The sequence below is a fragment of the Magnolia sinica genome, chromosome 13 (genome assembly GCF_029962835.1).
Source record: "Magnolia sinica isolate HGM2019 chromosome 13, MsV1, whole genome shotgun sequence".
Taxonomy (NCBI): domain Eukaryota; kingdom Viridiplantae; phylum Streptophyta; class Magnoliopsida; order Magnoliales; family Magnoliaceae; genus Magnolia; species Magnolia sinica.
Window position 1 is genome coordinate 18882378 of NC_080585.1, and position 25674 is coordinate 18908051.

The 25674-nt window shown below is 39.3% G+C and overlaps 2 protein-coding genes across 5 annotated transcripts; one reads left to right on the forward strand and one right to left on the reverse strand.

The window, feature by feature from the left end:
- Window positions 1–1130: 1130 nt before the first annotated feature.
- Window positions 1131–25326, reverse strand: LOC131223077 (uncharacterized). Of its 4 annotated transcripts, XM_058218364.1 has the most exons (11): window positions 25069–25316; window positions 13552–13746; window positions 13387–13471; window positions 12893–12968; window positions 11944–12120; window positions 10889–10991; window positions 10470–10579; window positions 8217–8306; window positions 7971–8051; window positions 5132–5995; window positions 1131–1491 (listed from the first exon to the last, which is right to left on the reverse strand). In XM_058218364.1, exons 1-11 carry the CDS (start codon window positions 25247–25249, stop codon window positions 1399–1401), a joined length of 2055 nt encoding a protein of 684 aa, XP_058074347.1. In that variant the 5' UTR covers window positions 25250–25316; the 3' UTR covers window positions 1131–1398. The 4 variants fall into 4 exon arrangements, with proteins under 4 accessions (XP_058074347.1, XP_058074346.1, XP_058074349.1 ...); XM_058218363.1 differs by lacking the exon at window positions 1131–1491 and having other exon boundaries at window positions 4818–5995; window positions 25069–25322; XM_058218366.1 differs by lacking the exons at window positions 1131–1491; window positions 25069–25316 and adding an exon at window positions 21029–21219 and having other exon boundaries at window positions 4818–5995.
- On the forward strand, window positions 2688–4671 carry LOC131223079 (beta-glucosidase 12-like). The gene has a single exon (XM_058218367.1). It carries the CDS (start codon window positions 2947–2949, stop codon window positions 4495–4497), a length of 1551 nt encoding a protein of 516 aa, XP_058074350.1. The 5' UTR covers window positions 2688–2946; the 3' UTR covers window positions 4498–4671.
- Window positions 25327–25674: the final 348 nt, after the last annotated feature.

Sequence of the window (25674 nt, forward strand, 5' to 3'; positions counted from 1 at the left end):
CCCCAGGACCCAAAAATGGCAGCATAAATGATTTGGCTGTGTTGACACTACCATAATTCATGGTAGTTGCCCCACCATTAAATGTGCCAGGCACCCAGTCCATCCATCATGTGGACCATGCTGGGGCCCAAAAATTAGGTTGATCCAAAACTCAGGTGGGCCACACCACAGGAAACAGTGTAAACTCATGCCTAAAACCTCCAAATACACTAGGTGTGGTCCACTGATATCTGGAATGAGCTGATTTTGTCTCTTCATCCTGGTAGGACGTCTGATGAATGTATTGGATTGTATATGCAGACCATGGTGGCCCCTACATACAATCAATGGTGCATGTCCTCTTTCCAACCAATCCCTGTCATATGGCCCACCTGAGTTTACAATCAGGCTGATTTTGGCCCCATGGCCTAACATCAAAGGGTGCACCTGAGGGTGACATTGTCATTCTCCAATGCTAAAACAGTCAACATGGGTGAAAATAATGAACTAAAACATTCAACATACTGAAATTCAAATTCATTCAGGAATTACATTATCCTTAACCAGAGGATATGCAATGCACAATATCCTTGGGTTTTTGGGGCCAATCGTTCATTGATGCAGACCTTTGATGGGCCACTGTTACTGTACCTTGTGCAAAAATAAATAAATCATCCACATTGTAAGACCCTAGGCCCTAGCCATTCATTCTTTGGCCTTGACCTTTTTCCAGTTGGATGTGGTCCCCTGATGCATTCATTTCTTCACCAGAACCATATTTTTCCAGTTACCAACAAACAAGTTTTAAGGGTTAGGATTGTCCTACCTAGGATACATTTGGGGCATGATCCATCCACTTTACGGCTCACCAATCATATCAATGTTTTGGATCACCAAACCATGAGCCCCACCTATGCAGTTGACTACCTTGAGCCCGATCATATCGATGCTTTGGGTCACCAAACCATGAGCCCCACCTATGCAGTTGACTACCTTTTTGAACCTCCAAGGCCAATGGTTCAAATCTAACATGCTAAAACACTGATACTGAAGTTTGGGATTGTAGAACCTGCGCCCTTTCTTCACATCGAACAAGCTTCGGATCCTCCAGAAATCTTCAATTGAACAGTTTAACATTGCTAAAATGAATGTGCTTGGTAAAATGGATCCACATTCTATTATCTGGTGCACTTCATGAATGTGAAATGCCAACATAACCATCTTAAGATAAACACATGAACACCCGTTTTGAAGTTCAGCATCAACTACAACTCCATCATTCACTTGTGATGTTGCTCTGGTGGGCCAGTCAACAGCTTTCTACTGCTGTCATTAGATAGAAACATTTACAAAAATGACATAAGCCTTTTCAGGTACAAGTAACTGACCTGGAACTTGATAATTTCCTCACATAGGATATCAGATGTATGAACTATAACCTCCCCCAAGTGGCACTCTTGGCTTGAATATGGCAAGAGCTGATAGATTAGGGCAGTGCTTGAAGCAAATGCTCTGAAAGAAAGAAAACAAAACCTGTAAGCCCCAAAAGCATGGATTCTAAATGCATTCATGCACATGCAGATTGCAACAGGAAGTAGTAAATTCCCTTGGAATGGAACTTTAAGTTGCATATGATTATCAGTAGAGTTGAATTGTATTGCAAATTTTAGGTGAAGAACCAATGTTTAAATTATAATTACCTAAGCAATCTTTCAAATGACTCAACTCATTGTTTTTTTTTTTTTTTTTTATAATTATTTTATAAAATTATAAGATGAGAATTTTATTAAAAGAACAATGCTAAAAAAACAGAGCAAAAAGAAGAAGAAGAAACTACAAAACTAGCTCAAATTGGCAGATGAGCCCAAGAAACAATATAAGGGCCCAATCCCTGAACAAAACTAAAACCCTGAAAAAACTTCCAGCCTTCGAAACACTAATATTCTTTAAACAATGATTATTTATCTCTGCCCACACGCGCATTAGATTGCCAGAAGGACGCCTTTTTCTCTTTCCAATGGCGGCTCCTGATTCCTCATACGGGAGCGGATTAGGTGTTACCCAGGTAACAGCTTAGGGGGTGTTACACTTACCGTGGGGCCCACCTTGATGATATGTTGTATATCCACTCTGTCCATTCGTTTTTCTAGCCCATTTTAGACAGGATCCAAAACATTAACAACATCCAAATATCAGGTGGCCCACACCACAAGAAACAGTGATGATTGAACGCTCACCATTAAAAACCTCCCAAGGCCCACTGCAAACAGATCCATAATGTTTATTTGTCATCCAACCCTTTGATAAGGTCAACTAGAACTGGATGAAGAGAAAATACAAATATTAGCTTGATCCGAAACTTTTGTAGCTTCGACAAAAAAAAAAAAAAGAAGCTTTTTATGGTCATTCACTACCTTTTCCAGTGCTATGGTACACCCGAGATTTGGATATGCTTAAGTTTTGGGATAACATCCTTAAATGAGCTAAATAAATCGGATGGGCAGCGTGGATATGAAATGCATTCATTAAGATGGGCCCCACAAGGTTACGGTAACATCCACTAGACTGTTACCCGCATACCAGCTTCAATAAGGCCTCAAAGTTGCAATTACATTATATAATGCAATTTGGCAACTTACCTCAACATCATGTTCAACTTGCCTCCCATGTTAGTTTAGTACCATGTAAAAATGGTGGTCACTCATCCATCCAATTCACTGCCATTAATTGGATGGTTATGATTGCTAGAACAGTGTGCTTTTAGAAATATGCTCCATCTATGAAGGGACTCAACTCACAATTTGGATGGTTTGGATAGCTGTAGATCAGTGTCCACGTGAGGAAGAGGAATCACCACCATTTTCAAATGGTACTGAACTACTTGGGAGTCTTAACCTATGGTGTTGACAGACGCCCTCCTGAAGAGAGAGAGAGAGAGAGAGAGAGAGAGAGAGAGAGATTTTGGGAATGAAGCATGGAGGAGTGGCTTTCATGCTCCTACTCCTCGTTCTGCAGGGCTCCATGTCACGTGCCGGAGGTGCCCCAGCACATGAGTACGGACGTCCAATAAACCGGAGCTCCTTCCCGCCGGGCTTCATTTTCGGAACCTCGTCTTCTGCTTATCAGTACGAAGGAGCGGCTGAAGAAGACGGCAAAGGCATCAGCATATGGGATTTCTACACTCACACATACCCAGAAAAAATAGAGGACGGCAGCAATGGAGATATAGCTGTCGATTTGTATCATCGCTACAAGGAAGATGTGAAGATCATGAAGGAAATGGGGTTGGATGCATTCAGATTCTCCATATCTTGGACCAGAATATTGCCTCATGGAAGACTGAGTGGAGGAGTGAATGAGGAAGGCATCAAGCATTACAACAACCTCATCAACGAGCTCTTATCCAATGGTATACAGCCCTTCGTAGTACTCTTTCACTGGGATCTGCCGCAGTCCCTTGATGACGAGTATGGGGGCTTCTTGAGTTCCAGAGTAGTGGATGATTTCCAAGACTACGCGGACATCTGTTTTAGAGAATTTGGAGATAGGGTGAAGCACTGGGTCCCCTTGAATGATCCGTGGTCGTACACCGTTGGTGGGTATGCATGGGGCAGCCAGGCTCCAGGGCGCTGCTCTTCTTGCAGTGTTGGGAATTCTGCGACGGAACCGTACATCGTCACACACCATCTGCTTCTTTCACATGCAGCTACTGTAAGACTCTACAGGGACAAGTATCAGGAATCTCAAAAGGGTCTTATAGGAATGATCAATATGGCCCGCTGGTATGAGCCCCTGTCCTCGTCTAATTCCGACTATGATGCTGCCCAACGAGCTCTAGACTTTACGATTGGATGGTTTATGGACCCTGTAACCAATGGTGACTATCCACCTATCATGAGGTCTTATGTGGAAAATCGGCTACCCAATTTCACAAAAGAGCAATCTGATATGTTGAGAGGATCGTTCGATTTCATAGGCCTAAATTACTACACTGCCAGGTACGTGGCTGATGTTTCTTGTTCCGATACCATTCAAGTGAGCTACACAACCGATTCGCACATTAATGAGACGGGGGAGCGAAATGGGATCCCCATTGGCCCCCAGGCTGCTTCATCATGGTTGTATGTGTACCCACAAGGAATCCGAGATATGTTAGTCTACACAAGGAAAAGATACAACAACCCTATTATTTACATTACTGAGAATGGAGTAGATGATTTCAACAATGATTCCTTGTTGCTGGAGGAAGCGCTGCAAGACAACATGAGGATCGATTCCTATCATCGCCATCTTTTATTTGTTCAAAGTGCCATTGGGGATGGTGTGGATGTGAGGGGGTTCTTTGCATGGTCGCTCTTGGACGACTTTGAATGGGCAGCTGGCTTCACCGTTAGATTTGGCCTTAATTATGTGGATTATAAAGATGGTCTGAAGAGATACCCAAAGCAATCTGCCCTTTGGTTTCAGCAGTTTCTCAGAGGGTGTGAGGGTACCAAGAATTCCATCTCCTCCACATGATCGGTTGGTCATGGACCATGGTACCAGTAAAACTAAGTCATATGTATGATCTAACTTTATGGATGTATTGTGGGAATAATCCTTTAACCATGAATGGAAAATCAGGGTATGGATATGTCATCCCCTATCTTTGCATTTGGTAATGGAACCCTTTCTTAGGGAGGAGTTCAATAACTAATTTTATTTTATTTTTTTTTCTGTAAATATTCGGGAACGTTGGTTCCTCTGAAGCTATTTCTCACATAGCAAAGTTAAAACTTAAGAAACGATGAATGCTAATTTCAGCCATTTTATTGCACGCTGTATCTCACACAAGTTCCCAAAGCACACATGCAAATATATAAACGATCTTGACCACTGATGAGCCATGACCCAGAAATCAAACCTCGTGGACAATCCCATCCACTTGATTAGAGGAAAAATAAAATGATCAGCACCGTACCGCCCTGTTGCAGTAAGGTTGTTAGGACTTGTAAGTGTCCAAGTGGCATGTTTTCAGGTCACGGCTCATATACATGGGGACCAACAAATGAGATGTCCGAACCTTGAACACATCTTCCATGTGCTCCAATGGGAACTTGTGTCCAATAAGTTGTGCATCATATTCCCCTTGAAAAGATACAGTGCAACCTACCGGTATGCTCAGTAGCAGACCCTGAGGATCTACCAGGACAGGTAGGCCTCTTCTTGCAGATACTGGTATAGACTTCAAGGCTCGAAGTGCTCTCTGAGCTGATAACTGTACATAATCTGAACAAGGCATTGTCCTTGCTGCTTTATGATTGATCTTACCCATTGGCAAAATTCCTTGCTTTTGAAATTCTTCTGGCATCTGACCCTTTGACAGCTTAGAAAGATACAGCCAATCAGCATCAGCCATGTGACGGATAACAGCTGTTCTGTCCTGACCAACTATGCAAGATCTGCAAATATAATCCCGATTCATCTCCTTCAAGTCCCAGTCGAAATCTGTTGCTCCCGCAGGAAGTCTATCCTCCATAGTCTTCTCACTCACTTTCCACATGACCAAGAATCTATTCATAAAATGACATGACTGTCCAGATTGAAGTGGTACACTCGGAATACCGGTAGATCTCATTTCATGATGTCTTAACTCATGCTCGGATTTAAGTTCGGTTTTGGGAGAGAAATTCTTTGATTCCTCCATTTGCAATGAAAGAATGGTTTCATGGGTTGACTCACTAAGAAGATTGAGTTTCCTTGCTTCACTTGGAATGGATTCCGAAGATGTTAAATGCAAAAAAGGAACATCTGAAGCATCTGGAAGCAAGCGATCTGAATATGATTTTGCTTCCACAATAATCTGCCCAATCTCACTCGGTAAGCAACACTGCTGTCCTTCAAAGGAATATTTGTGAGATAATTCCATTCTCATCTTCGATGGCAGAGGAGAATCAGGGGACCAGCATACCAGGATTTTAGTGCCTTTAGACCCTGGAGCTGCACAGAGGTAACAACCTGCTGCAGTAAGGGCAGTCTGCAGGGTTGATGAAAATTGGACTTGTTAAAAAAACTCGTGAACAATCCAGCATACAAATTGTTTAGCAATCATCTATGGAACTCGCATAAATTTTAAGTATAAGAATAGGTTTTCATTGTTTACATGGGAACAGAAACGCCAAAGACCTCTTCACCAAACAATAGCAATATCACCCAATACCCATAAATTTTGACAAAAACCATTGATGGCTAATAGTCTTTAGAAAACCACAGAGAAGGAAAATAAATAAAATCCCATATCTAGTTCAAATGCAAAAATAAGGTTGGAAAACTCAAAATCATATAAACTAGCGAAACCACATGTAATCATTGATTCTAATTAAACAGTAGCGTGCAACAGACCACAATAAGATAGCAGTCTGTATTACACAGTTGCTATCTAGAAGAAAATGAACAAGGATGAACTAAATGTATATCTTTCCTCAATACTGTCAACGATGACCTTATGAGTTGTGATTGGTGTGTGTAGGATGCTAGCTTGACTCTGACGGACTACAAAGCAAGTTCAGTCAAATTGCTTGTTGCCCTGCCATACAGATTTTGACAACGTCTCATGCCCGTGACTTGCTCAATTGTCCAGCATTGTTAGGTGATCCAACCATGCAGCTACTTTGTCACATAGCAGAAAAGGCATAGGTAAGACAGGCTAGGCAGCTTAGGTGTAAAACCCAATGCCAGGTTTATCTCCATGGTCCAACTGGAATGAGGCAAGCTAATATACATTGATCATTGAACGAACAATTATTGGAGTTCGCACTTCAATCGATAAAATGAGCATGAATGTAACTCTCATCCTCCGCAACGAACTACGGGAACACCAAATACCAAGAAGAAAAAACTCCAACACAAATGTATAAGAATGACCATCCCATTTGGACTCTTATCTTGACTAAGAAGAATCATCCTAACAGTAGTTTGTGGTACCCCAACATTAGCCATAAGCGTAACTTTAACTCGCCATAGATGTGGGCAACTTTAGCTTCCCTCCAATGGAAGCAATTGCAATGTTACCAGGGATAACAATCCGTCCCTTCAATGTTCTCTAACTGCAAAGACATCAAGCTAAACTGTGGCCCATATGGAAAGAACAAAATAACTTGGAATTTTGAAATAGAGGGGGACTTGGGAAGGTGATCGGAATAATTAGAAGTCATGCCATTTCTTGGGCAATTTCTTTATTGGCCATTTCTTGTCAAAATGCATGTGTGGATGGATGACCTATGGAAAAGTTGACTGGAGTAGTTGATGATATGTGAACTACAGTGACAAATCAGCTCATTGAAGATCCCCTCCAAGAGGGATGCTAGAGCTGAGTCAATCTAGGTCTAGCTGGCATGGGATTTATCATTCATGATGATGCACAAGGGTAGTTTGAGTTTCCTCAAGCCCTATTAGTTCTTGTCTCTAGTAAGGCAGAGATTGGGGCATCGTGGATGGGTTTCAAGATGTGCGATCCATGTGTCGATGCAGACGTAATCAAGGGAAACTCTTCCAATGCAATTTGATCAGTAAGTACTCAATGTGTTCCCCTGTGAAGACTAGATAATTGTGTGGAGGAGATAAGGGAGACAAGCAATAACAGCAATATGGGGTTCTCTCACATTGACACATAGGGGAATTCCAATTCTGATTCTCTCACTCAAGATGGTGTTGTAAGATTGGGCTGTGCTTTGGGAATTTCTTCCTGATTATGCAACCATTTTTTTCTTTTCTTTTTTTCCTTTTTAAAACTGATTATGCAACTCTTTGTTTGCTATGCTTCTTAATAAATTTTCTTTTACTGTCCAAATAACCATGTCAAGAAAAGGTTTATATTCCAGGATCACACCCTACACAGAGAATGTCAACAATGCGTTTCTTTCTTGCTATATGGATGAAATAACTAATCTGACAAGTTTGACAGTGACATTAAAAATGGAAATGAAATACCAATATCATGAAGCTGAATGAACCTTGCATGGGAAGTTACGGATGTAGTTCAACAGTGACTGCAAAGTACTACCCCGGACTGGTCTTTGCCTTTGTGAGACAAACTGTTGCACATAATGAAAACAATAGTAGTTGTAATTGGTAAACTGTTGAAGCATTGAGATTTCATGTCTGAATCAATATAAGAAAACTAATCTTTTTTACAACAATGCCCAATTTAAAATACAGCAAGCAGGAAATATCTCAAGGGGATTTAAAATTAATGATACCTGCAAGACCAATGCCACAAACTTCGAGAGGCATAGGTCTTCAACATTTGATGGGTCCAGCTTCTCTAAATCAATAATAACATATCCATGCTGTGACCAATGATAACAAATAGTAAATGGTTACTTAATTGACCATGACATCTGAAATTTGTTGGTATTTCTTGAGAGTATAGGAAAAACGAAAGTTTTATCTAGAAGGGGATGCTTAATGGATTCATAATAAACTCAAGTGAATAAAAGCATAGCTCAGCATTCAGTATATGAAAGTTCCCAAGGAATTTATGAAAACCAACCTGTTCTTCTCTTTTATCTTTGGCACTACAAGCATATACTTGTGCATACTCTACCACTAAAGAGTAGAGGTCTTTTTGATTGGTAACTAAAATATACATTATTGCACTCAGAATTCCTCCGGGTGATTATTGAGCAGATAATTATATTACCCATGAGATGACAACCATGTTTAAAGATGGAAAGATGACATTGTATTGTTGTAACTTGCAAAACAAAGTGGATCAAGACTTATCACTCCTCATATCTTTCTTATATTGGAATATTGAGATTTATATCTCCGTTATCAGCTTTACCTCTCCTATAAAAATGTATAAACAATACGTGTACATATACAATGAAAAGAAAGATTCAACACAAGCTCTTCAAGATTCAATACAAGCTCTTCAAGGTTCAATACAAGCTGTTATATGTTATCAAAGCTTCATCAACACCATGTGCCTCCCTTAAAACCCACCTACAATGAGTTTTGATTCTTCTTTTCTTTCTTTATCTCATTCCTTGCATCTCCTTCATCTTTCCTTGCAATCTCTTCTCGTGATATTTATTTCTCAATGGCTTCACTGATATGAAGGACTTTTTTCACACATCATTATTTTCTTGGGAGTGAAGCAATTCAGACTTCTGATGGTCTGTCCTGGTGGGGACTTTCTCTTTGTGGTGCTCACCTGCTTCTAGATGCCTCGGAGTATCAAAGCATATTTGGGGAATTGCAGTACCACACTGACTAGACCTAATATATCCTATGTGCTGAATTAGGTCCATTAGTTTGTGTATGCTCCAACCACTACATACATGGTCGTTGCAAGGCACATTCTCCAGAATATTAAGGGAACCCTTTACCAATCTCCTAGATTCTTCATCCCATCTTTGTGCATTCTTTTATGCCGATTGGGATGGTTGTCCTAATAGTGGTAGTTCCACCTTAGGACACTATTTTTCTTGAGTGTAATCTCATTTCTTAGAGTTTTTGTTCCTCAATCTCCATTGTCACCTTCGAGATGTAGCTTTTGCAACTACCATAATTGGTCACCAATTTTCATGCACACTCCTTAACATGCAACCCATGGTTTTGGAACTCCAACCTTCTCCATCTTGTGGTTCTGGAGACAACATAACTTATCATATGAAGAGATTTGATAATCCATCTCCATGCATGGACTCCTCCATAATTCTCTCCATCGCCACATCCATCTGGTTTTGCTTCATCACATTCACCATACTCGAAATTTCCCCAAATAAACTTCATCTTAGAATTTCCTTTCCAGAAAATCAAAGATATTGATGCCCAAAATTGAAGCATTTGTAGCACCTCCATTAATCTACTTCCTCGTCTATTCTTTCTCCCCCTTGTTTACGGTTTGTTAGGTCCAGATCTGAAAGAGATCATCTCAATTTCCTTTCACAAACCCATGAGAGGATTTTGAGCTGTCCACATCCTTCTTTCTGATGTCTTCTTTGGCTTTCAATGCAAGTTGGTAAGCCTCATAAGCCCAAGTCAAAAAGTAAAGGCACCCTGGATCTAACTGTAGCTCCCATGTGGACGTTCAAGATTGAAGGCACTCTAGAACCCCAAAACAACGCATTTATAACTCCTTTCAATAAAGAAAAATCCCAATCACACCTAAAATCAAACTGTTCACCGCCTTTATGTATAAAAGTAGCCCTAAAAAGCCTATTGTAATTTGTAACCCCTACAACAGTTCTAAAATACTATTAAATTGAAAATCACTCCTTTAAACCATAGACACGAGTAATACATGTGGGACCGATAGAATCATTGGGATCCACGTTTTATCCAATCATTGTCCTGGATCACATTACCATGTAATCATCGCAATCAACAACATATCCATAATTAAAATATAATGGGCCTTCGCGTAACCAATAATCAAGATGTGAAAGTAGAAACAGGGAAATATAATAATAAAAAAATGTTTCACCATCAGAAAGGATACTTACAACCATGATTGTAACCGCCTGATCTATTAAATTGCAGCATATCTGATCAATATATGATCGTGCTTTCCTACAGGCTGAGATAACAGCTTGCAATTCTGATCTGAAGATACCTGAAAAATTGAAACCAAGGTAAACTTCATGAAGGTACTAAATCTGGACCAGAAAAAGAGACTAAGTCAACAGTAGACACCCCTTGAAAGGGATGTCCCACGGATACCAACAAAGATACCAATAAACATAACTATGCAATAGTAAAATAAAAATTGCATAGCCCAAAGAAAATCAACCAGTTCTCATTAAAAATAAATAAATAAAATAAAAAAGAAAAAGAAAGATACAACTACTTGCATTACATTCTCTGCAACATCAGTTACATGCACACGAATTAAATCCAAATTGTCATATCTATCACAACTCACTTGTTGATAGATTTCTTAATGACATACGAATCCTGTTACGAGCAAACAAAGGATTTTGATTGGTTGGATCCTCCACCCACTCTTGACCACCCTGTTCACATATCTATATAAAAAAAGTAAATCAATTTCTTATCACCGTATTTAATGCCATACTGAAAAGTAGAAATGAAATAACTGCAAGAAGACTGCACGGTACAAGTACCCTGGCATATCAATAAATGAATGCAAAATATTAGTTTCTGCATATAAGTATGTAACGAGATTTAACGATTATCTTGCACGCCACAGGGCTAAACAGCTACTAAAAATGTTCACTGTTAGAACACAAAATAAATGAGAACCATGACACAATTATTGGCATTCTCACATGAGTGCCCTTTAAATCTCATGTATCAGGAGGATAAATCTCTGCATCATATTTGAAGCGTAATAAGAAGCTCTGGTGTTCTTTTTACTTTTTAATTTTTATACATCACGTTAAAATAGGTCTAAGAGAGTTGCTCTTGCAGTGTGCTATGTCTCAAGCCCTCAGTCCAAGTCATTGAGGACTCCCATATAGCTCCCACCAACATCCCTTGGCAAGATGTTGCACAGTCTGTCTTTTTTTTTTTTTTTGAGAAACAAATTCTACAGGAGCCTCACAACAAAGCCTGCATATTTGAGACGGCAGAATAAGATGCATCTGGCACATGATGCACAAACTATATGGTTCTTACCGAACAAGCACCTTATACAGTTAGTATAATACAATGAGTCTTAGTCATCAAGTTTACAAAAACTAGCACATTGCATACAAGAAGGATACAGACCCCACATTTTCTCATTGCATAACACAGATGCGTGTCTGTGTTAATATATATTACTCACGATACAAAATGATAAGCATAAGTCATGCCAACTTGAACTAACATAGAATGTGGATCATGTGAAATAGTACAGGTTAGCTTCATTGCAAGGAATGGAAGTTAAGACACAAGAAAGTACTCAAAACACAAAAAGATAATGCGGAGAAAATAGTGCTAAAAGATGAGCGTGGAATGAGAGGAACAACTGACTTTATACATGTCTTCTTTTGAAAAATCTAGAAGCGGGCGCACAAGTAGAATTCCATGATTGGCAGAATCTTTTCCATAACAATGTAAATATGGGGGAAACAATTGAGAAGTGAATGCCATGCCAGCAAGTCCAAGGATACCACTATTGCGAGATAGTCTCAGAATGAACAATTCAGCCTGCATTATGACACATCTCTTAGGAACTTAAAAGTCAAAATAATGAAGCACAATTCCCTTCACTTGAAGCAGCAGAGAATGACGGTAAAAAATCTGCCAATATTAAACCGAAACCAACAATAGAGACTCAATGACCAAGTTCAGTACAGCACAAAGGTTTCATATAAGAAGAGCACCATATACGTCAAAATTCAAAGTCCATGACAAGAAATTTGAGTTTTTATGGGGCTTAAATTTTGAAAGAAAAAATAATGTATAGTTTGGGATCATCACACATAAAATTGGACCAGTGAGACTTGTAACTATGGACAGAAATATGTCTTGCAGTGATTCAGCATTGGTCTTTGTAGAGATAAATGATACATTCTCCATGTATATCTACATTACTGTCAGAGAGACTTCCACAAAATTGCCAGTATGTCAACATGGACATGAGAAGTCAGCCACATTAAGAATACCAGTTGTTTATAGTTATCTATAGGTATGTAGATATAAAATATAGACAGCGTAGGTTTTAAAAGCCGTTTGACTTTGACACCTGTTCTGCATGCTAATTTCTAAGAAAAACACTTGCACTTTAGGAAAATGAAATGTAAAAAAAGAGGTAAAAAAAATCAACATGACCCAAAGATTCCACAACATGTTTACAAGCATGTGTAAGACAAACACAGCAGATACTGAGAAATTTGAAGGAGCCAATACAGGTGAAGGCCACAAAAGAGACAACATGAAAAACTATAGAAAGGCTTCAATTAAAAAATACAATAAAAACCTGGTCATCTGCATGGTGAGCAATAAGCAAGACACCTATCTGGTGCCGGATGCAAACTTCCTGAAAAAGTTGATACCTGAAATCAGAAGTGGATGTAGATAAGTTCCAAAACAAATAATTTTTTCTTGGATAATTCCAAAAGAAACCATTTATTCACATTGAGTCAAGTTGTGAATTTGAAACAGTAGTTTAAGAAGCAAAACGGCATGAACTAAAGAAATTATCTAACTAATACACAATTGCATTCCTAATATCAGGCTGTTTCCCTCATCCAGTATTAACTTTATGACAGGAATACATGCTAGCCACTCTGATTGAAAAGAAACAATTCTTGTTTCCAAATGAAGCAAAGAGTCAGATGCATCAAACACTTACAGAAAAAATCCAAAAAAAAAAAAAAAAAACTCTTAAAAAGATGCACGAGCAACCTGCCTGCAGTGTATAAAGATTTAGCAATGCAAGAACAGCCCATTTACAAACAAAGAAAAACCCACCTCATCTCCCGAGCAGCTTCTTGCAAATGCCCGGTCTTCGGCCTACCCTCCAACCAATCACAGTAAGCGATCTCGCACCTGATTCCTATACAAACTCTGTAATAATCAGAAGCTGAAAACAATCAACCAGACTGCTACTAAAAATACATAAAATAATCTACCTACCCATTTTATAGACCATGTTGCGGACATGGTTAGCCTCTTCCGTGCTCTCGGATCGCAATCTATGATCAACAACAATGCCAAAAAGCCCATCAATGTAATCTGAAGTCTGATTCATCCCAATCATGGCATCTTTTTTCCAACCCAATGCTAGAATGCAGAGTGCTATGCTGTCTGGTCCGCCCGAAACGCCCAAAGCTGCAAACAGGATCAACATTCAACTTTCAATGTTGTGATTGTTGTTGGGCACTAAGGAAAAGAGGAATTATGTGATCCTCGGCTCAAGGATATGCAAGAGATCTCAGGCTCTCAGTTTGCACAATTAGACCATGGTCGAGTGATCCAGACCACTTGTCTGCTAGGCCCCACTGTTTGTAGACCATGCCTCAGATGACTCCTTGACAAAACAACACTAACTATATTCTCGTTCCAGCCATCTCCTTACAGGGCCTGCCAAAATATCATTCACTGCCTGATAGAACAACCAGCACAAGCCCTGTGAATATATAGGAGACTTCCAGTTGAGAAGATCCATTGACCTGAGATGTAGATAAAGGTCTATCCATTTTATTTTGAACCAATGATTCGTTCTTGGAGCAGATAGCAACAAAATAGGAAGTTAAGAAAAGAAATGCAGCAACGGTCCACCTTCAACTGAAAAAGATAGGCATATGATTAGTGGTTAGTATCTTCCAATCCTGGAGATTTTCAGGGAATGGTCCATCATTGGGACCTAACAAACCAATGATCTCAATTGCTGAACCATGAGTCAACCAACTTAGACAAACCGGAAAACTGAGAATGATGAGGGTGCATGGTTCAGGAGATCCAGATCATTAGGCAGGTGAGATTCCTTCTGCGGGAAGTGGGAATCGAGCCTTACTGGCAGTGAAGGTGGGATCTCAGTCACAGCAGACCTTCGTGGATCATGGATGGACCACTCCCTGAAAATCTCCAAGATCAATCTTGGGCCTTTCTTCCGTTGAATGTGGACCATAGTTGATGCAGGACGCATGCATGCGGTTAAATGGTTGCGCGAGATCAATCAGCAAATTAAATTAAATAATAAAAAATAACAAATCATGTCGAATCATTAAGCATCTCAAGAAACTAGCATGAAACAATAAATAGTTTAGGCCCATTTAACAAGCTATGCAATGCATGATCATCAAATACCAAAAAAAGAAAGATCTAATGGATGTAAGAACACCCAAATAGTATATGAATGATTCCACTTCAAAGGGAAGAACTATTACTATCTAGGGTTTGCTCAATGAGGGTGTAGGCTAACCTAGGGTTCAAAGAATTTGGGGAAAAAGTGAAATTAGGGTTTAGATGGCTTAATTGGCAAAGGGATTTTGGGGCTTTGGATTTTGATAGAAGGGAATTAGGGATTTGAGGGGTTAGGGTTTAGGAATTTAGGACTAATTAGGTAATTGGGGTTTTAGGGTTTAGGTAATTTGGGAAAAATCGAACAATTGGGAATCTAGGGTTAGGGTTTAGGTTCAGGCAAGAGAATGAGGGGGTTTTCATGTAGGGGAAGGAATCAAAGGGGGAGAGAAGCTGGACCATATGGCCAGCTACTTCACACGTGTAGTCGTACGGTCACACGTGTGGGCTCGGTTGGCTAGGGTTTTGGGTCTCAAGTGTTGGAGTTTAGAGGGGAATGTAGAAGTATAGAAAGGAGAAGGATATTGTGGGGTTTTGGGAGATTTGGGAAGAAGGAAGATGAAGACTCGGAGAAATACCTTGTTGTGATGAAGAAGAGATGAGAATATGGTAGATACGTGGAAGCTTTGCACCTCTAATTATGAGGAAAGGCTTCGCACGAATCCAATATCCAAATCACATGGATACCATCTTCACATCAAATGAAGGGTCTGGCTCGGGTTGAGGTCTTGGTTTACTCGGCCCAACTCGAACCCAATCAATATATAAATTACTTATAAATTATAATTGAGTGTGGATCGTATGTGTTGAAGATATAGGAAATTCTAGTGTTGTCAGGTCTCATTGGTCCACATCATTTTAGATGACTCAAGCTAACAAGAAATGTCGAATTCTCTCTCCCAAATAGATTGTGTGCTACATAACACAACTTTTAAATGAGTAGTTGTCTTATATTTTAACTTGTTTGTTCAGAATAAATGAAGTTTTTTTTATAATAAATAACTACATATATATAATTAATAAAATTATAGATATAAAAAACAAGATATGTATTGAAATATAATAAATTAATACAATCATTAAAATATTAACATTTATCCATTTGATCAACGCGACTAAACCTGTTGGGTTAGGCTTGGGTTGAGAATTTCTAACCCGATGTTGAATTGGGTTGGGTTAGAGTTGAGGTACAGGAACCTTGAGTTGTGCTAGGGTTGAGCACCAACTCGACAAGAGATGAGAATATGGTAGATACGTGGAAGCTTTGCACCTCTGATTATGAGGAAAGGCTTCGCACGAATCCAATATCCAAATCACATGGATACCATCTTCACATCAAATGAAGAATAAAAGCAAACTTGAGAGTTTTGAAGAAGAAACCAACAATTAGAGAGGTCACATGGGCTTCACAAGTGTGGTCGTAAGGTCACACGTGTGGGCTCGGTTGGCTAGGTTTTTGGGTCTCAAGTGTTGGATTTTAGAGGAGAATGTAGAAGTATAGAAATGAGAAGGATGTTGCAGGGTTTTGGGAGATTTGGGAAGAAGGAAGATGAAGACTTGGAGAAATACCTTGTTGTGATGAAGAAGAGATGAGAATATGGTACATACGTGGAAGCTTCGCACCTCCGATTATGAGGAAAGGCTTCGCACAAATCCAATATCCAAATCACATGGATAACATCTTCACATCACATGAAGAATAAAATCAAACTTGAGAGTTTTGAAGAAGAAACCAACCATTAGAAAGGCCAATTTAGTGGAATCCCGTGAAGGTTCGGATGGTAGCAATGTATTGTTGGTGTCCAAAATGGGTCACTTCTATTAGGAGTGAATTTTGGATACAAAGGCTTCGTACCACATGACCCCTCACCGGAGTTGGTTCACCACATACAACGAGTATGATGGTGGTCTGGTTCTTGTGGGCAATGATCATGCCTGTAAGATTATTGGAATTAGATCCGTGCACATCCAAATGTTTGATGGGTGGAGCATACTCTGACCGATGTGAGGCACGTTCTAGATATGAAGAAAAATCTGATTTCTCTGAGTGCTCTCGATGCACTAGGATGCAAATTTATCGACCATGATGGTGTCTTAAAAGTTTCGAAAGGGTCACTCACCGTTATGAACACACAAATGAGCGAAAATCCCTATAGGTTGATCAGGAATACCGTATTTAGTGGAGCTGCAACATTTGTGGCGGAATCCATGTCAGCACATGTGGCATGCGCGCGTAGGCCACGTGAGCGAGCGCGATGTGAAGGTACTCCTAGATTGTTATTTAATTCCTGCTTTTAAAATTTTTTATTTGGATATATTTAAGCATTACATATATGGTAAACAACCAAAGTTAGTCATTTAAAACCAGTAAACACAGTAGTAAGGGACCATTGGATTATGTGCACTCTAACATGTGGGGGTCGTTGCCTGTAGTTTCTAGAGGAGGGTTATTCTTTGTAACATTCATTGATGACTTCTACAGAAAGGTGTGAGTTTATTTCATGAAAAATAAATCTGAAGTGTTTGTCACTTTCAAGTCTTGGAAGGTCATGGTTGAAAAACAGTCAGGGGGGCTGTTAAAAGTATTGACGATGAATAATGGCAGAGCATTTACTTCGAATGAATTTAATCAATTTTGAGGATTATGAGGCACAACATAGGCATACACCAGAGCAGAATGGTGTAGTGGAACATATGAATCTGACTCTTTTAGAGAGGGTTCGAAGTATGTTAAGTAATGCTGCGTTGGGCAATGACCTATGGGCTGAGGCCGTTAACACAACTTGCTAATTAGTGAATTGGTCCTCATCTACGGCTATTGATTGTAAGATTCCTGAAGAAGTATGGAGTGGTCATGAGGTAGACTACTCAGGACTGCGTATATTTCGTTGTGATGCTTACTCTAATGTATCGTCTGTTGAGAGAGATAAGCCAGACCAAAGGCGAAAAAATGTACCTTTGTGTGGCTATGGTGATGGTGTGAAGGGATACAAATTGTATGACCAAGTCACACAGAAAATCACAATGAGCCGGGACGTCAAGTTATCAGTTGAGAATTCATTGTTCTGTAAGGATTAACAAGGAAACGAAGAAATCAGTTGATGTCGAAACGACAAGGGTAAGACACTTAAAGAAGCCGAGCCGCAGGAAGAGGTACAGGAGCAAGTGGAGCCACCACCGATCAAAAGAAATCCATTGCGAGATTTTACTGGTAAGATACAGAGATGACCCAAATGTTGCATTCGCCCTCGTTACGGATGAGGGGGACCCGTCTACTTTTCAGGAAGCTCTTGATGATGTAGATGCAGATAAGTGAATGGAAGCAATGCAGAATGAGATGAAATCTTTTTACAAGAATAAGACAGAATCTGGTGGAGTTTTTCGTTTGGTGTAAATCGATTAGTAATAAGTGGATCTATCGGAAGAAACATAATAAGTACAAGGCTAGACTGGTAGTGAAGGATTATGCGTAAGAGGGTGTCGACTTCAGCGAGATTTTCACACCTATGGCAAGCAAGTTCTATCAGATTTGTGTTGGCATTGGTTGCCCAATACAATCTTGAGCTGGAACAATTGGATGTAAAGACTGCCTTCCTACATGGGGAGTTGGAAGAGTATATCTACATGAAGCAACCAGAAGGGTTTGAGATACAAGGGTCAGAGAATAAGGTTTGCAGGCTGAGGAGGTCGTTATATGGCCTGAAACAATTGCCTAGGTGTATAAAAAATTTGATTATTTCATGTTGAGCTAGCAGTTTACTAGAAGTGAATTCAATTAATGTGTGTACTTCAGGGCACTGAGTGATGGAGAATTTATTATCTTAATATTGTATATTGATGATATGCTTACCACTAGCCATAATATGTTTGAGATCAACACATTGAAGGCTCTGCTATTCATGACATTAGAGATGAAAGATCCAAGGGTTGCAAAGAAGATTCTCGGCATTGATATACACAAAGATAGGGAAAGGAGCAGGCTATGGTTGTCTTAGGAGGAGTATTTTAAGAAGGTCCCACTCAAGTTTGGGATGAACAATGCAAAACTGGTTAGCACTCCCCATGCAACTTACTTTCAGCATTCTTTTGAACAACATCCTACATCCGATGAAGAAAAATAGTATATGTCTAGTGTGCCCTACTCAAGCACAGTTGAAAGTTTGATGTATGCTATGGTTTGTACGAGACCGGATGTTTCACATACAGTGGGTGTTGTGAGCAGATACATGTTTAACCTCGATAAGCAACATTGGGAAGCGGTGAATGGCTACTTCGTTGCATACGAGGTTCAACGAATTATGTCTTGACATTTGAAAAATCAAAGGATAAACCTGTAGGCTATGTGGATTATGATTATGTAGGAAATGCAAACAATAGAAGGTCGACTTTCAGTTACTCATTTGTATTAATGGGTGGAGCGATCAATTGGATGTTAAAGCTTCAGTCAGTAATAGCTCTTTCCACAACCGAACCTGAGTATATAACAGTAACGGAGGTGTTTAAAGAAGGTGTTTGGTTGAGAGGCATGATGAATGGGTTGAGGCTTTAGAGGAAGTCATGCTTGTGAATTGTGACAACGAAAGCGCGATCAATTTCGCAAAAAACTCGATATTACTAAACATATTGATGTTCGTCATCACTCTATCCGATAAATGCTTGAGGAAGGTGGTGTTACTCTTAAGAAGATCCACACGAGCATGAATATGGTGGATATGCATACGAAAGTTGTTTCTGCAGAGATGTTCAAATTTTGTGCGACTTCTTTGAGTTTGGCAAAGGATTGATGAAGACGGAGTGTGCACAATAAGCGATGATGAAGTTATGATGGAAACGAATAGGGATGGAGGATGGAGCTTGAGGCAGTGGAGCATGAAGATTAAAGCCGCAATGGAGATTGTTAAAATCGAGTGCCTTTAATCTATGCTGAAATTGGGTCCGTTAATAAGATCGCTAGACTGCTCAATACTATCGAGAAAATCCCCGAAATCCTGATTTACTCGCTGGACAGTTTTTGGGTCATCGTCGATCTATTGATGGAGGCCTAGATCATATCCACAAGTTTCGATGGTTGTCGATCCTATCGAAGGTCTTATCGATGAAATTGCGCATTTTTTGTGAAAGTGCGGGTTCTGTTTATAATTCTGTAACGATGTTTATATAAACCTTGTTTATGCGAATTGGGGTTATTCTAAGAGAGATTAAACAAGGGTTTTGAAGGGGGCTAGGGTTTTCTACTCTGGGGTTTTTCTTGTAAGTTGATCTCATCTCTTTTAATTCATTTTTCATAGTAGATTGCTTGTCGCTTTATGCCGCGATTTTTTTACCGCAAGGGTTTTTCCACGTAAATTGTTGTGTTCTCTGTGCATCCTCAAATTTTCTATCTCTGTGCTTGTTTGATTCACGTCTGTGTTACATCTGGGTGACGCTTTTGCGCCCAACACAAACATCCATCGATATTTCAAAATACTAATAATACACGATATTTCGCCGAAAAATCGTCGACAACTGGAAATGAAACGAAAGATTGTGGTCTCAATATCGCCCATGTTGTGATAACGATAATATTGCAATATTATCAATTTTATCGTCGACAAAATTGAACATTGCATAAAACCATGCGCTCATAAAAAAATTTAATGGATTTTTTTTCATAAACTAAATTTTGCAATATTGATACTATTCAAAACTCCATCCCCCACTTGGTGTCGTCTTCTCAACATTGCAATACATTCTTAGAGGTGGATGATCCTTCTCTGACTGAGTTTTTCAAGCTTCTTTCATACTGAATCAAGTCAAAAGTACTCCATTGATTTAATTTTTTTTCCCCTTACCTAAATTTAATGGATTTTTTTTCATAAACAAAATTTTGCAATATTGATATAATGGCGACATTATCGAAATATCACTAATACACTAGTGATACAAGCGACACCTGGAATTTACACAATTGAAAATGTTGACAATACATTGGCAATATAAACGACACCTAGAATTTACACAGTCGAAAATATTGGCAATATCGATACATTGGTGATACTTAGAGATACATCGTCAATACTTGGAATTTATGATAATATCAATGTGATCGGTATCACTATCAGTGTTATCGATATCGTCAAGCCGGAGATACGGATAATATCGGGGATACTTCGAACAATGTTGATTTTAGAACATAAGATTGGGGGGTATCACTGGGTGGAAGTAAGTTATCTTTCTTCTCTTTTAAAATGTAACCAAAAGATGGAGTAGACAATGTATTAAGTAACAGAAGAATGAAGAGTTCCAAGCATAGGAAGTGGCAAACATTCACCTGTGAGGTATTTCACCTGGGAGTAGGAAGAGATTGACTCCCACAAAGGGGAATAGAAGGGAACACCCTCATGAAAAGGTTACACCGATAAAAACAAATTGTCAACTAGGAACACCAGATAAATAACACTTGCACCCCTTTTTAACTAGAGTACTCCAAGTAAATAACCTTGATTTCTTTGGTGTCCAATTTGTCACAATGTGTATTGGGAACTTGAACAAAATAAACACATCCAAACACCTTGAGGGTATAGAAAAAAAGAAGTTTATTTGATTGTAAGATTTACTTGGCGCTTTGCCAACCAAGATCTGTAGGGGGCATTTCATTGATCAAGTATGCGACACTAAGGACCACATCGGCCATAAACATTTTTGAACATTCATCTCCAGAAACAATATGCGGGTTACTTCTAGGAGGCATTTGTTCTTGTGCTCAAATTCTGTTGAGGAGTATATGGACATGTGGTCTAAGATTCAATTTCACTTTCTGCCAAGTAGGACCACATCTTATGGAATATCTTAAAAATGGAGAAAACTTCATCTTTAGATTTTATAAGACAGATGCAAGTAGTTTGTGTGATGTCATCAATGAATGACATAAAAGTATTGTAATTAAATGACAATGTACATGATCTTGAACGTCTAGTGAATACTATAGAAGGGAACACCACATTTATTATTAGTACTGCTTGGAAAAGATGTTTTACAATGTTTGGCTACTTGACATGTTTCACACAAAAGATTACTCCCATTATTAAACTTAATAACAAGGAAACAATAATTTCACACTATCGGCTGGAATATGCCCAAGACAACAATGCCAATACATAATCCGCTCTTTGTTCAACTTATCTCTACACCAAACTTGAAAGATGGATCCAACATTACTTGAAGAATGAAGAAGAAAAGGGCCACTACTCTCACAGCCACCACTAATCGTCTACCCAATCACCAGATTCTGAAAGACACAATGAGAACAAGCTGTACGAAATTGGTTACTTATCAGCCGTAATGGTAACGGCCGAGCCCATTACCTGTTACCCGTTTTAGGGCTAAAATGAGCAAGGTGGAAAAAATTGGGCCATAACAACCGTTATTGCCTTGTACACACAAGACCATAATGGTAAAAAAACGGCTATATTACAACTATTTATTTTGCGATTTTTCCTTCTTCTTTTTCACTTTTGAGCTTCCAAAATTACTCCTATACTATTCTAATATTAATTTCGATAACTCCTAACATAGATTTTATGATCAAAACACTACATTAAAGGGATTTGGGTGAATCGAAACTCTATGGACCTACTTTTGGAAAAAAATCGAAAGTAGGCATTTATACCTTTTTTTTTGTGAATCACTGTTTTGATGCTTGAATCTGATATGGTATTGACAGTAGATCATATTCATAACCCCAGGCTAATAAATAGGGAATCCTATGTAACCTCCACTTAGAGAGCTTATGATCATGTAAATTGGAAATTCTTGGATTATATGCTTGGCCGACTGGGTTTTGGGAGTAAATGGAGAATCTGGATTCGTAACTGTATATCTTTGTCTAGGTTCCCTGTAATTTTAGATGGTTCACCATTTGTTTTTTTCAAGACTTCTAGGGGCCTAGGACAAGGAGACCCTTTGTCTCCCTTTTTGTTCATCATAGTATCTAAAGCCTTAAGGAGGATGTTGCTTAGAGGCCAGGAAGTGGGCCTCTACCCCGGATTCTCTGTTGAAAACTTCCCCCAGAGAATAAACCATCTTCAATTTGCCTCTACCAATGAAAACGCAAGGATTACATTGTAAAATTCTTGTTCTCTATTCCGTTCTCAACCGAAATATATACAACTTAAGCACAAGATTTCAAAACTAATCAAGATACAACATACCTTTTTTTTTTTTTGAAAGATCGCAACATACAAAAAGGGAGACAAAGGCTTTAGATATATAGTTACGAATCCAGATTCTCCATTTACTCCCAAAAGCCAGTCAGTCAAGCATAGAATTCAAGAATTTCCAATTTACATGATCATAAGCTTTCTCTAAGTCGAGCTTATATAGGATACCCTATTTATTAGCCTGGTGATAGGAATGAAGACATTCATGAGCAAGTAAAGCACTATTCAGAAATTGTCTACTAAACACAGAGGCACTTTGGAAAGTAGAAATTTATTTCGGAAGAACAAGCTGAATCCTTGAACTAAGCAATTTAGCAATGATTTTATAAGGGCTACCAATGTTACTAATGGGATGGAAGCCTTTCAAGCTCTCAACACCTTGTAGCTTTGGGAGAATGGCTATAAACGAAGATCCCATTTACAGCAGGATACGACTTGTGAGAAAGAAGTCCCGAACAAAGTTGAAAACCTCTTACTTAAAGCATGTCCCGAAAGTATTGAAAAAAAAATGCCATGTGTTAGGATCTATGGAGCCTGATCATTAGAGGCGTATTGTTCACTTCATCTAGACAATACATCTTTGATAATTATGATTGCCAAATATACGCCGTAATCCACTAAACCTACCCCCACCTTCATTTGCACTCTAACTCCCACTCCCACTGCCCCTTCTTGTATACGTGCGACCCCCTCCAAAAAAATAAAAATGCGCCAACGTTCTTCATCTTCACAAGCAGTGTGCATGCTCTCTCTCCTAGCCATAGTCACCTTTCGATATAAATTTCTCAGATTTAGCATTCTCCTCATGACGAATGCCCATATAATCAAGACCAAACATCTCCTGTCGGGCTGTTTCCAGAACCTCACTTCTCTTCTTCTGCACGACAGCTCGTTTCTCCTTTGACTCATTCAAACTGACTTGCATCAAGATCATTATCTCTTTATGCACTCTCGTACATCCCACAACTCAGCTGATTCAGGACAATTAACCACTTGCTCTAAAAGCTCGAACTGTTAGAGTGTGACAAATTAATCCATTTATCTCATAGCCCAAGCCCCACATCTCATGAGTTAAGACCTTGGCCGAACCCCCTTCGTGGGCCCCAAATCACATAGGCTGCCCACCCCGAGTGTGTCCCCGCATCCTACGGGCTACCCCACTCGAGCCTAGTGTGAAATGCGCATTACTCACCCCTGGTAAAGAGTCTCGAACACGAGACCTCCCCTGTGGGCCCCAAATCGTATGAGTCACTAACCCCGAGTGTGCCTCTGCATCCCACAGGCGACTCCACTCGAGCCCAGTGTGAAAATGCCCCTGCATTATCAGCCCTTTCAGTGTGTCAAATGTTGTTTGAGTTACATGATTGCACCAATTATAATATTCCATAATAGTTGCACTTCATTTGGTGCCCACTACCACCTACCCTCTGACAATATTGTCATCCAATATCCTTACTTCCTCGTTCGTCAACCAATTTCTTAACTTATGGCCTATGAGAGTCTACTTTAGTGTCTGAGTTTAAATAGAGTATTTATGGGAGAACAAATTAATTAAGCAAATCTCTAAACTTATAATCAGATCCAAATAAATTAATGAAATAAAGTTCTAATCAATAAAGAGGGAATTAAGTATTTAAACCCTATTAAGCGCTAAAACCTACCTAAAATAACAAAAAAAAAAAAAAAGAAAAGAAAATTGCATCAATAATTACATTCAAGCACAACAATACCACATCGGATTTAACATTAACCCAGAAAAAAAAAAATCGTATTTTCAGAAAATGACTATTTATCCGAAAATAAAAATACAAAAAGAAAAAGAAAAAATGGCATCCATAATCTCAACGAAGCACATGACTATGATTTACGATCAATACGACATCAAATTCAAGCAACAAACCTGAAAAACAAAGAAAAAACATTGGTTTTTCCAATTTTTATAAATTCAACCAAAAATACTCCGAATACAAAAAAATACAAAATGGAATCCACAATCTCGACGAAAGACATGAATATGATCTGCTATCAATATCTGCCGTATACTTTGCAAATCCGCTGTTAAGGATCCTATAATTCCACGAGAGAGAGAGAGAGAGAGAGAGAGAGAGAGAGAGAGAGAGAGAGAGAGAGAGAGAGAGAGAGAGAGGCTGACCGATTCTGTGATGGGGTTTGATTCCAGCCATGACCATTCTCCTGGCGAAAGCTTCTCTGTATTTGGCAATATCTGCCGTATTTGCATTTCTGATGCTGCTACTGCTGCTGGAGGCGGAGATATTGCGTCGATGACGGTTTGAAGGCAGAGGACGGAAAAGACGAAGAGATTTCAACAGCATAGTTATAGCTGAGAGAGAGAGAGAGAGAGAGAGAGAGAGAGAGGCGGGGTTTGATGAGGAAATCAGTAGAAGAACCCTAGAAATGCTTGTTCCAGACTTGGAGCCTCGACTTTATAGGCATTTCCGAAGGAGGCCAGCATTGTTGCCATGAGAGGCATACTGACTGGTTTCTGAAGGAGGTCTACCAACAGATGAAGAGGGCTTTCGAAGGCAAATGAGCGGTTCGGTTTGTGGTCAGCTACTACTTAAGCTGATGTGACGATGAGGTTCTCAGAAATTCCAATGCTCATTTTTCAACATCTTCCACCTTTTGTATGGTTGAGTAAGACGTCCATTTGGAGTGGATTGCTCCATTAAATCCACAAAGGCTAGGCAAGCTTCTTCCCCATAAATGAGGCCTTTGTCCATAATTCAAACATACTCAT

Coding starts and splice junctions, on each gene's coding strand:
- LOC131223079 (XM_058218367.1), top strand. CDS start 2,947: ATGAAGCATGGAGGAGTGGCTTTCATGCTCCTACTCCTCGTTCTGCAG.
- LOC131223077 (XM_058218363.1), bottom strand. CDS start 25,249: ATGCTGTTGAAATCTCTTCGTCTTTTCCGTCCTCTGCCTTCAAACCGT. Junction 8,307..10,469: donor AGGCGGTTACAATCATGGTT/GTAAGTATCCTT, acceptor CATTGGTCACAG/CATGGATATGTTATTATTGA. Junction 5,996..7,970: donor TCCGTAACTTCCCATGCAAG/GTTCATTCAGCT, acceptor TCAACCCTGCAG/ACTGCCCTTACTGCAGCAGG.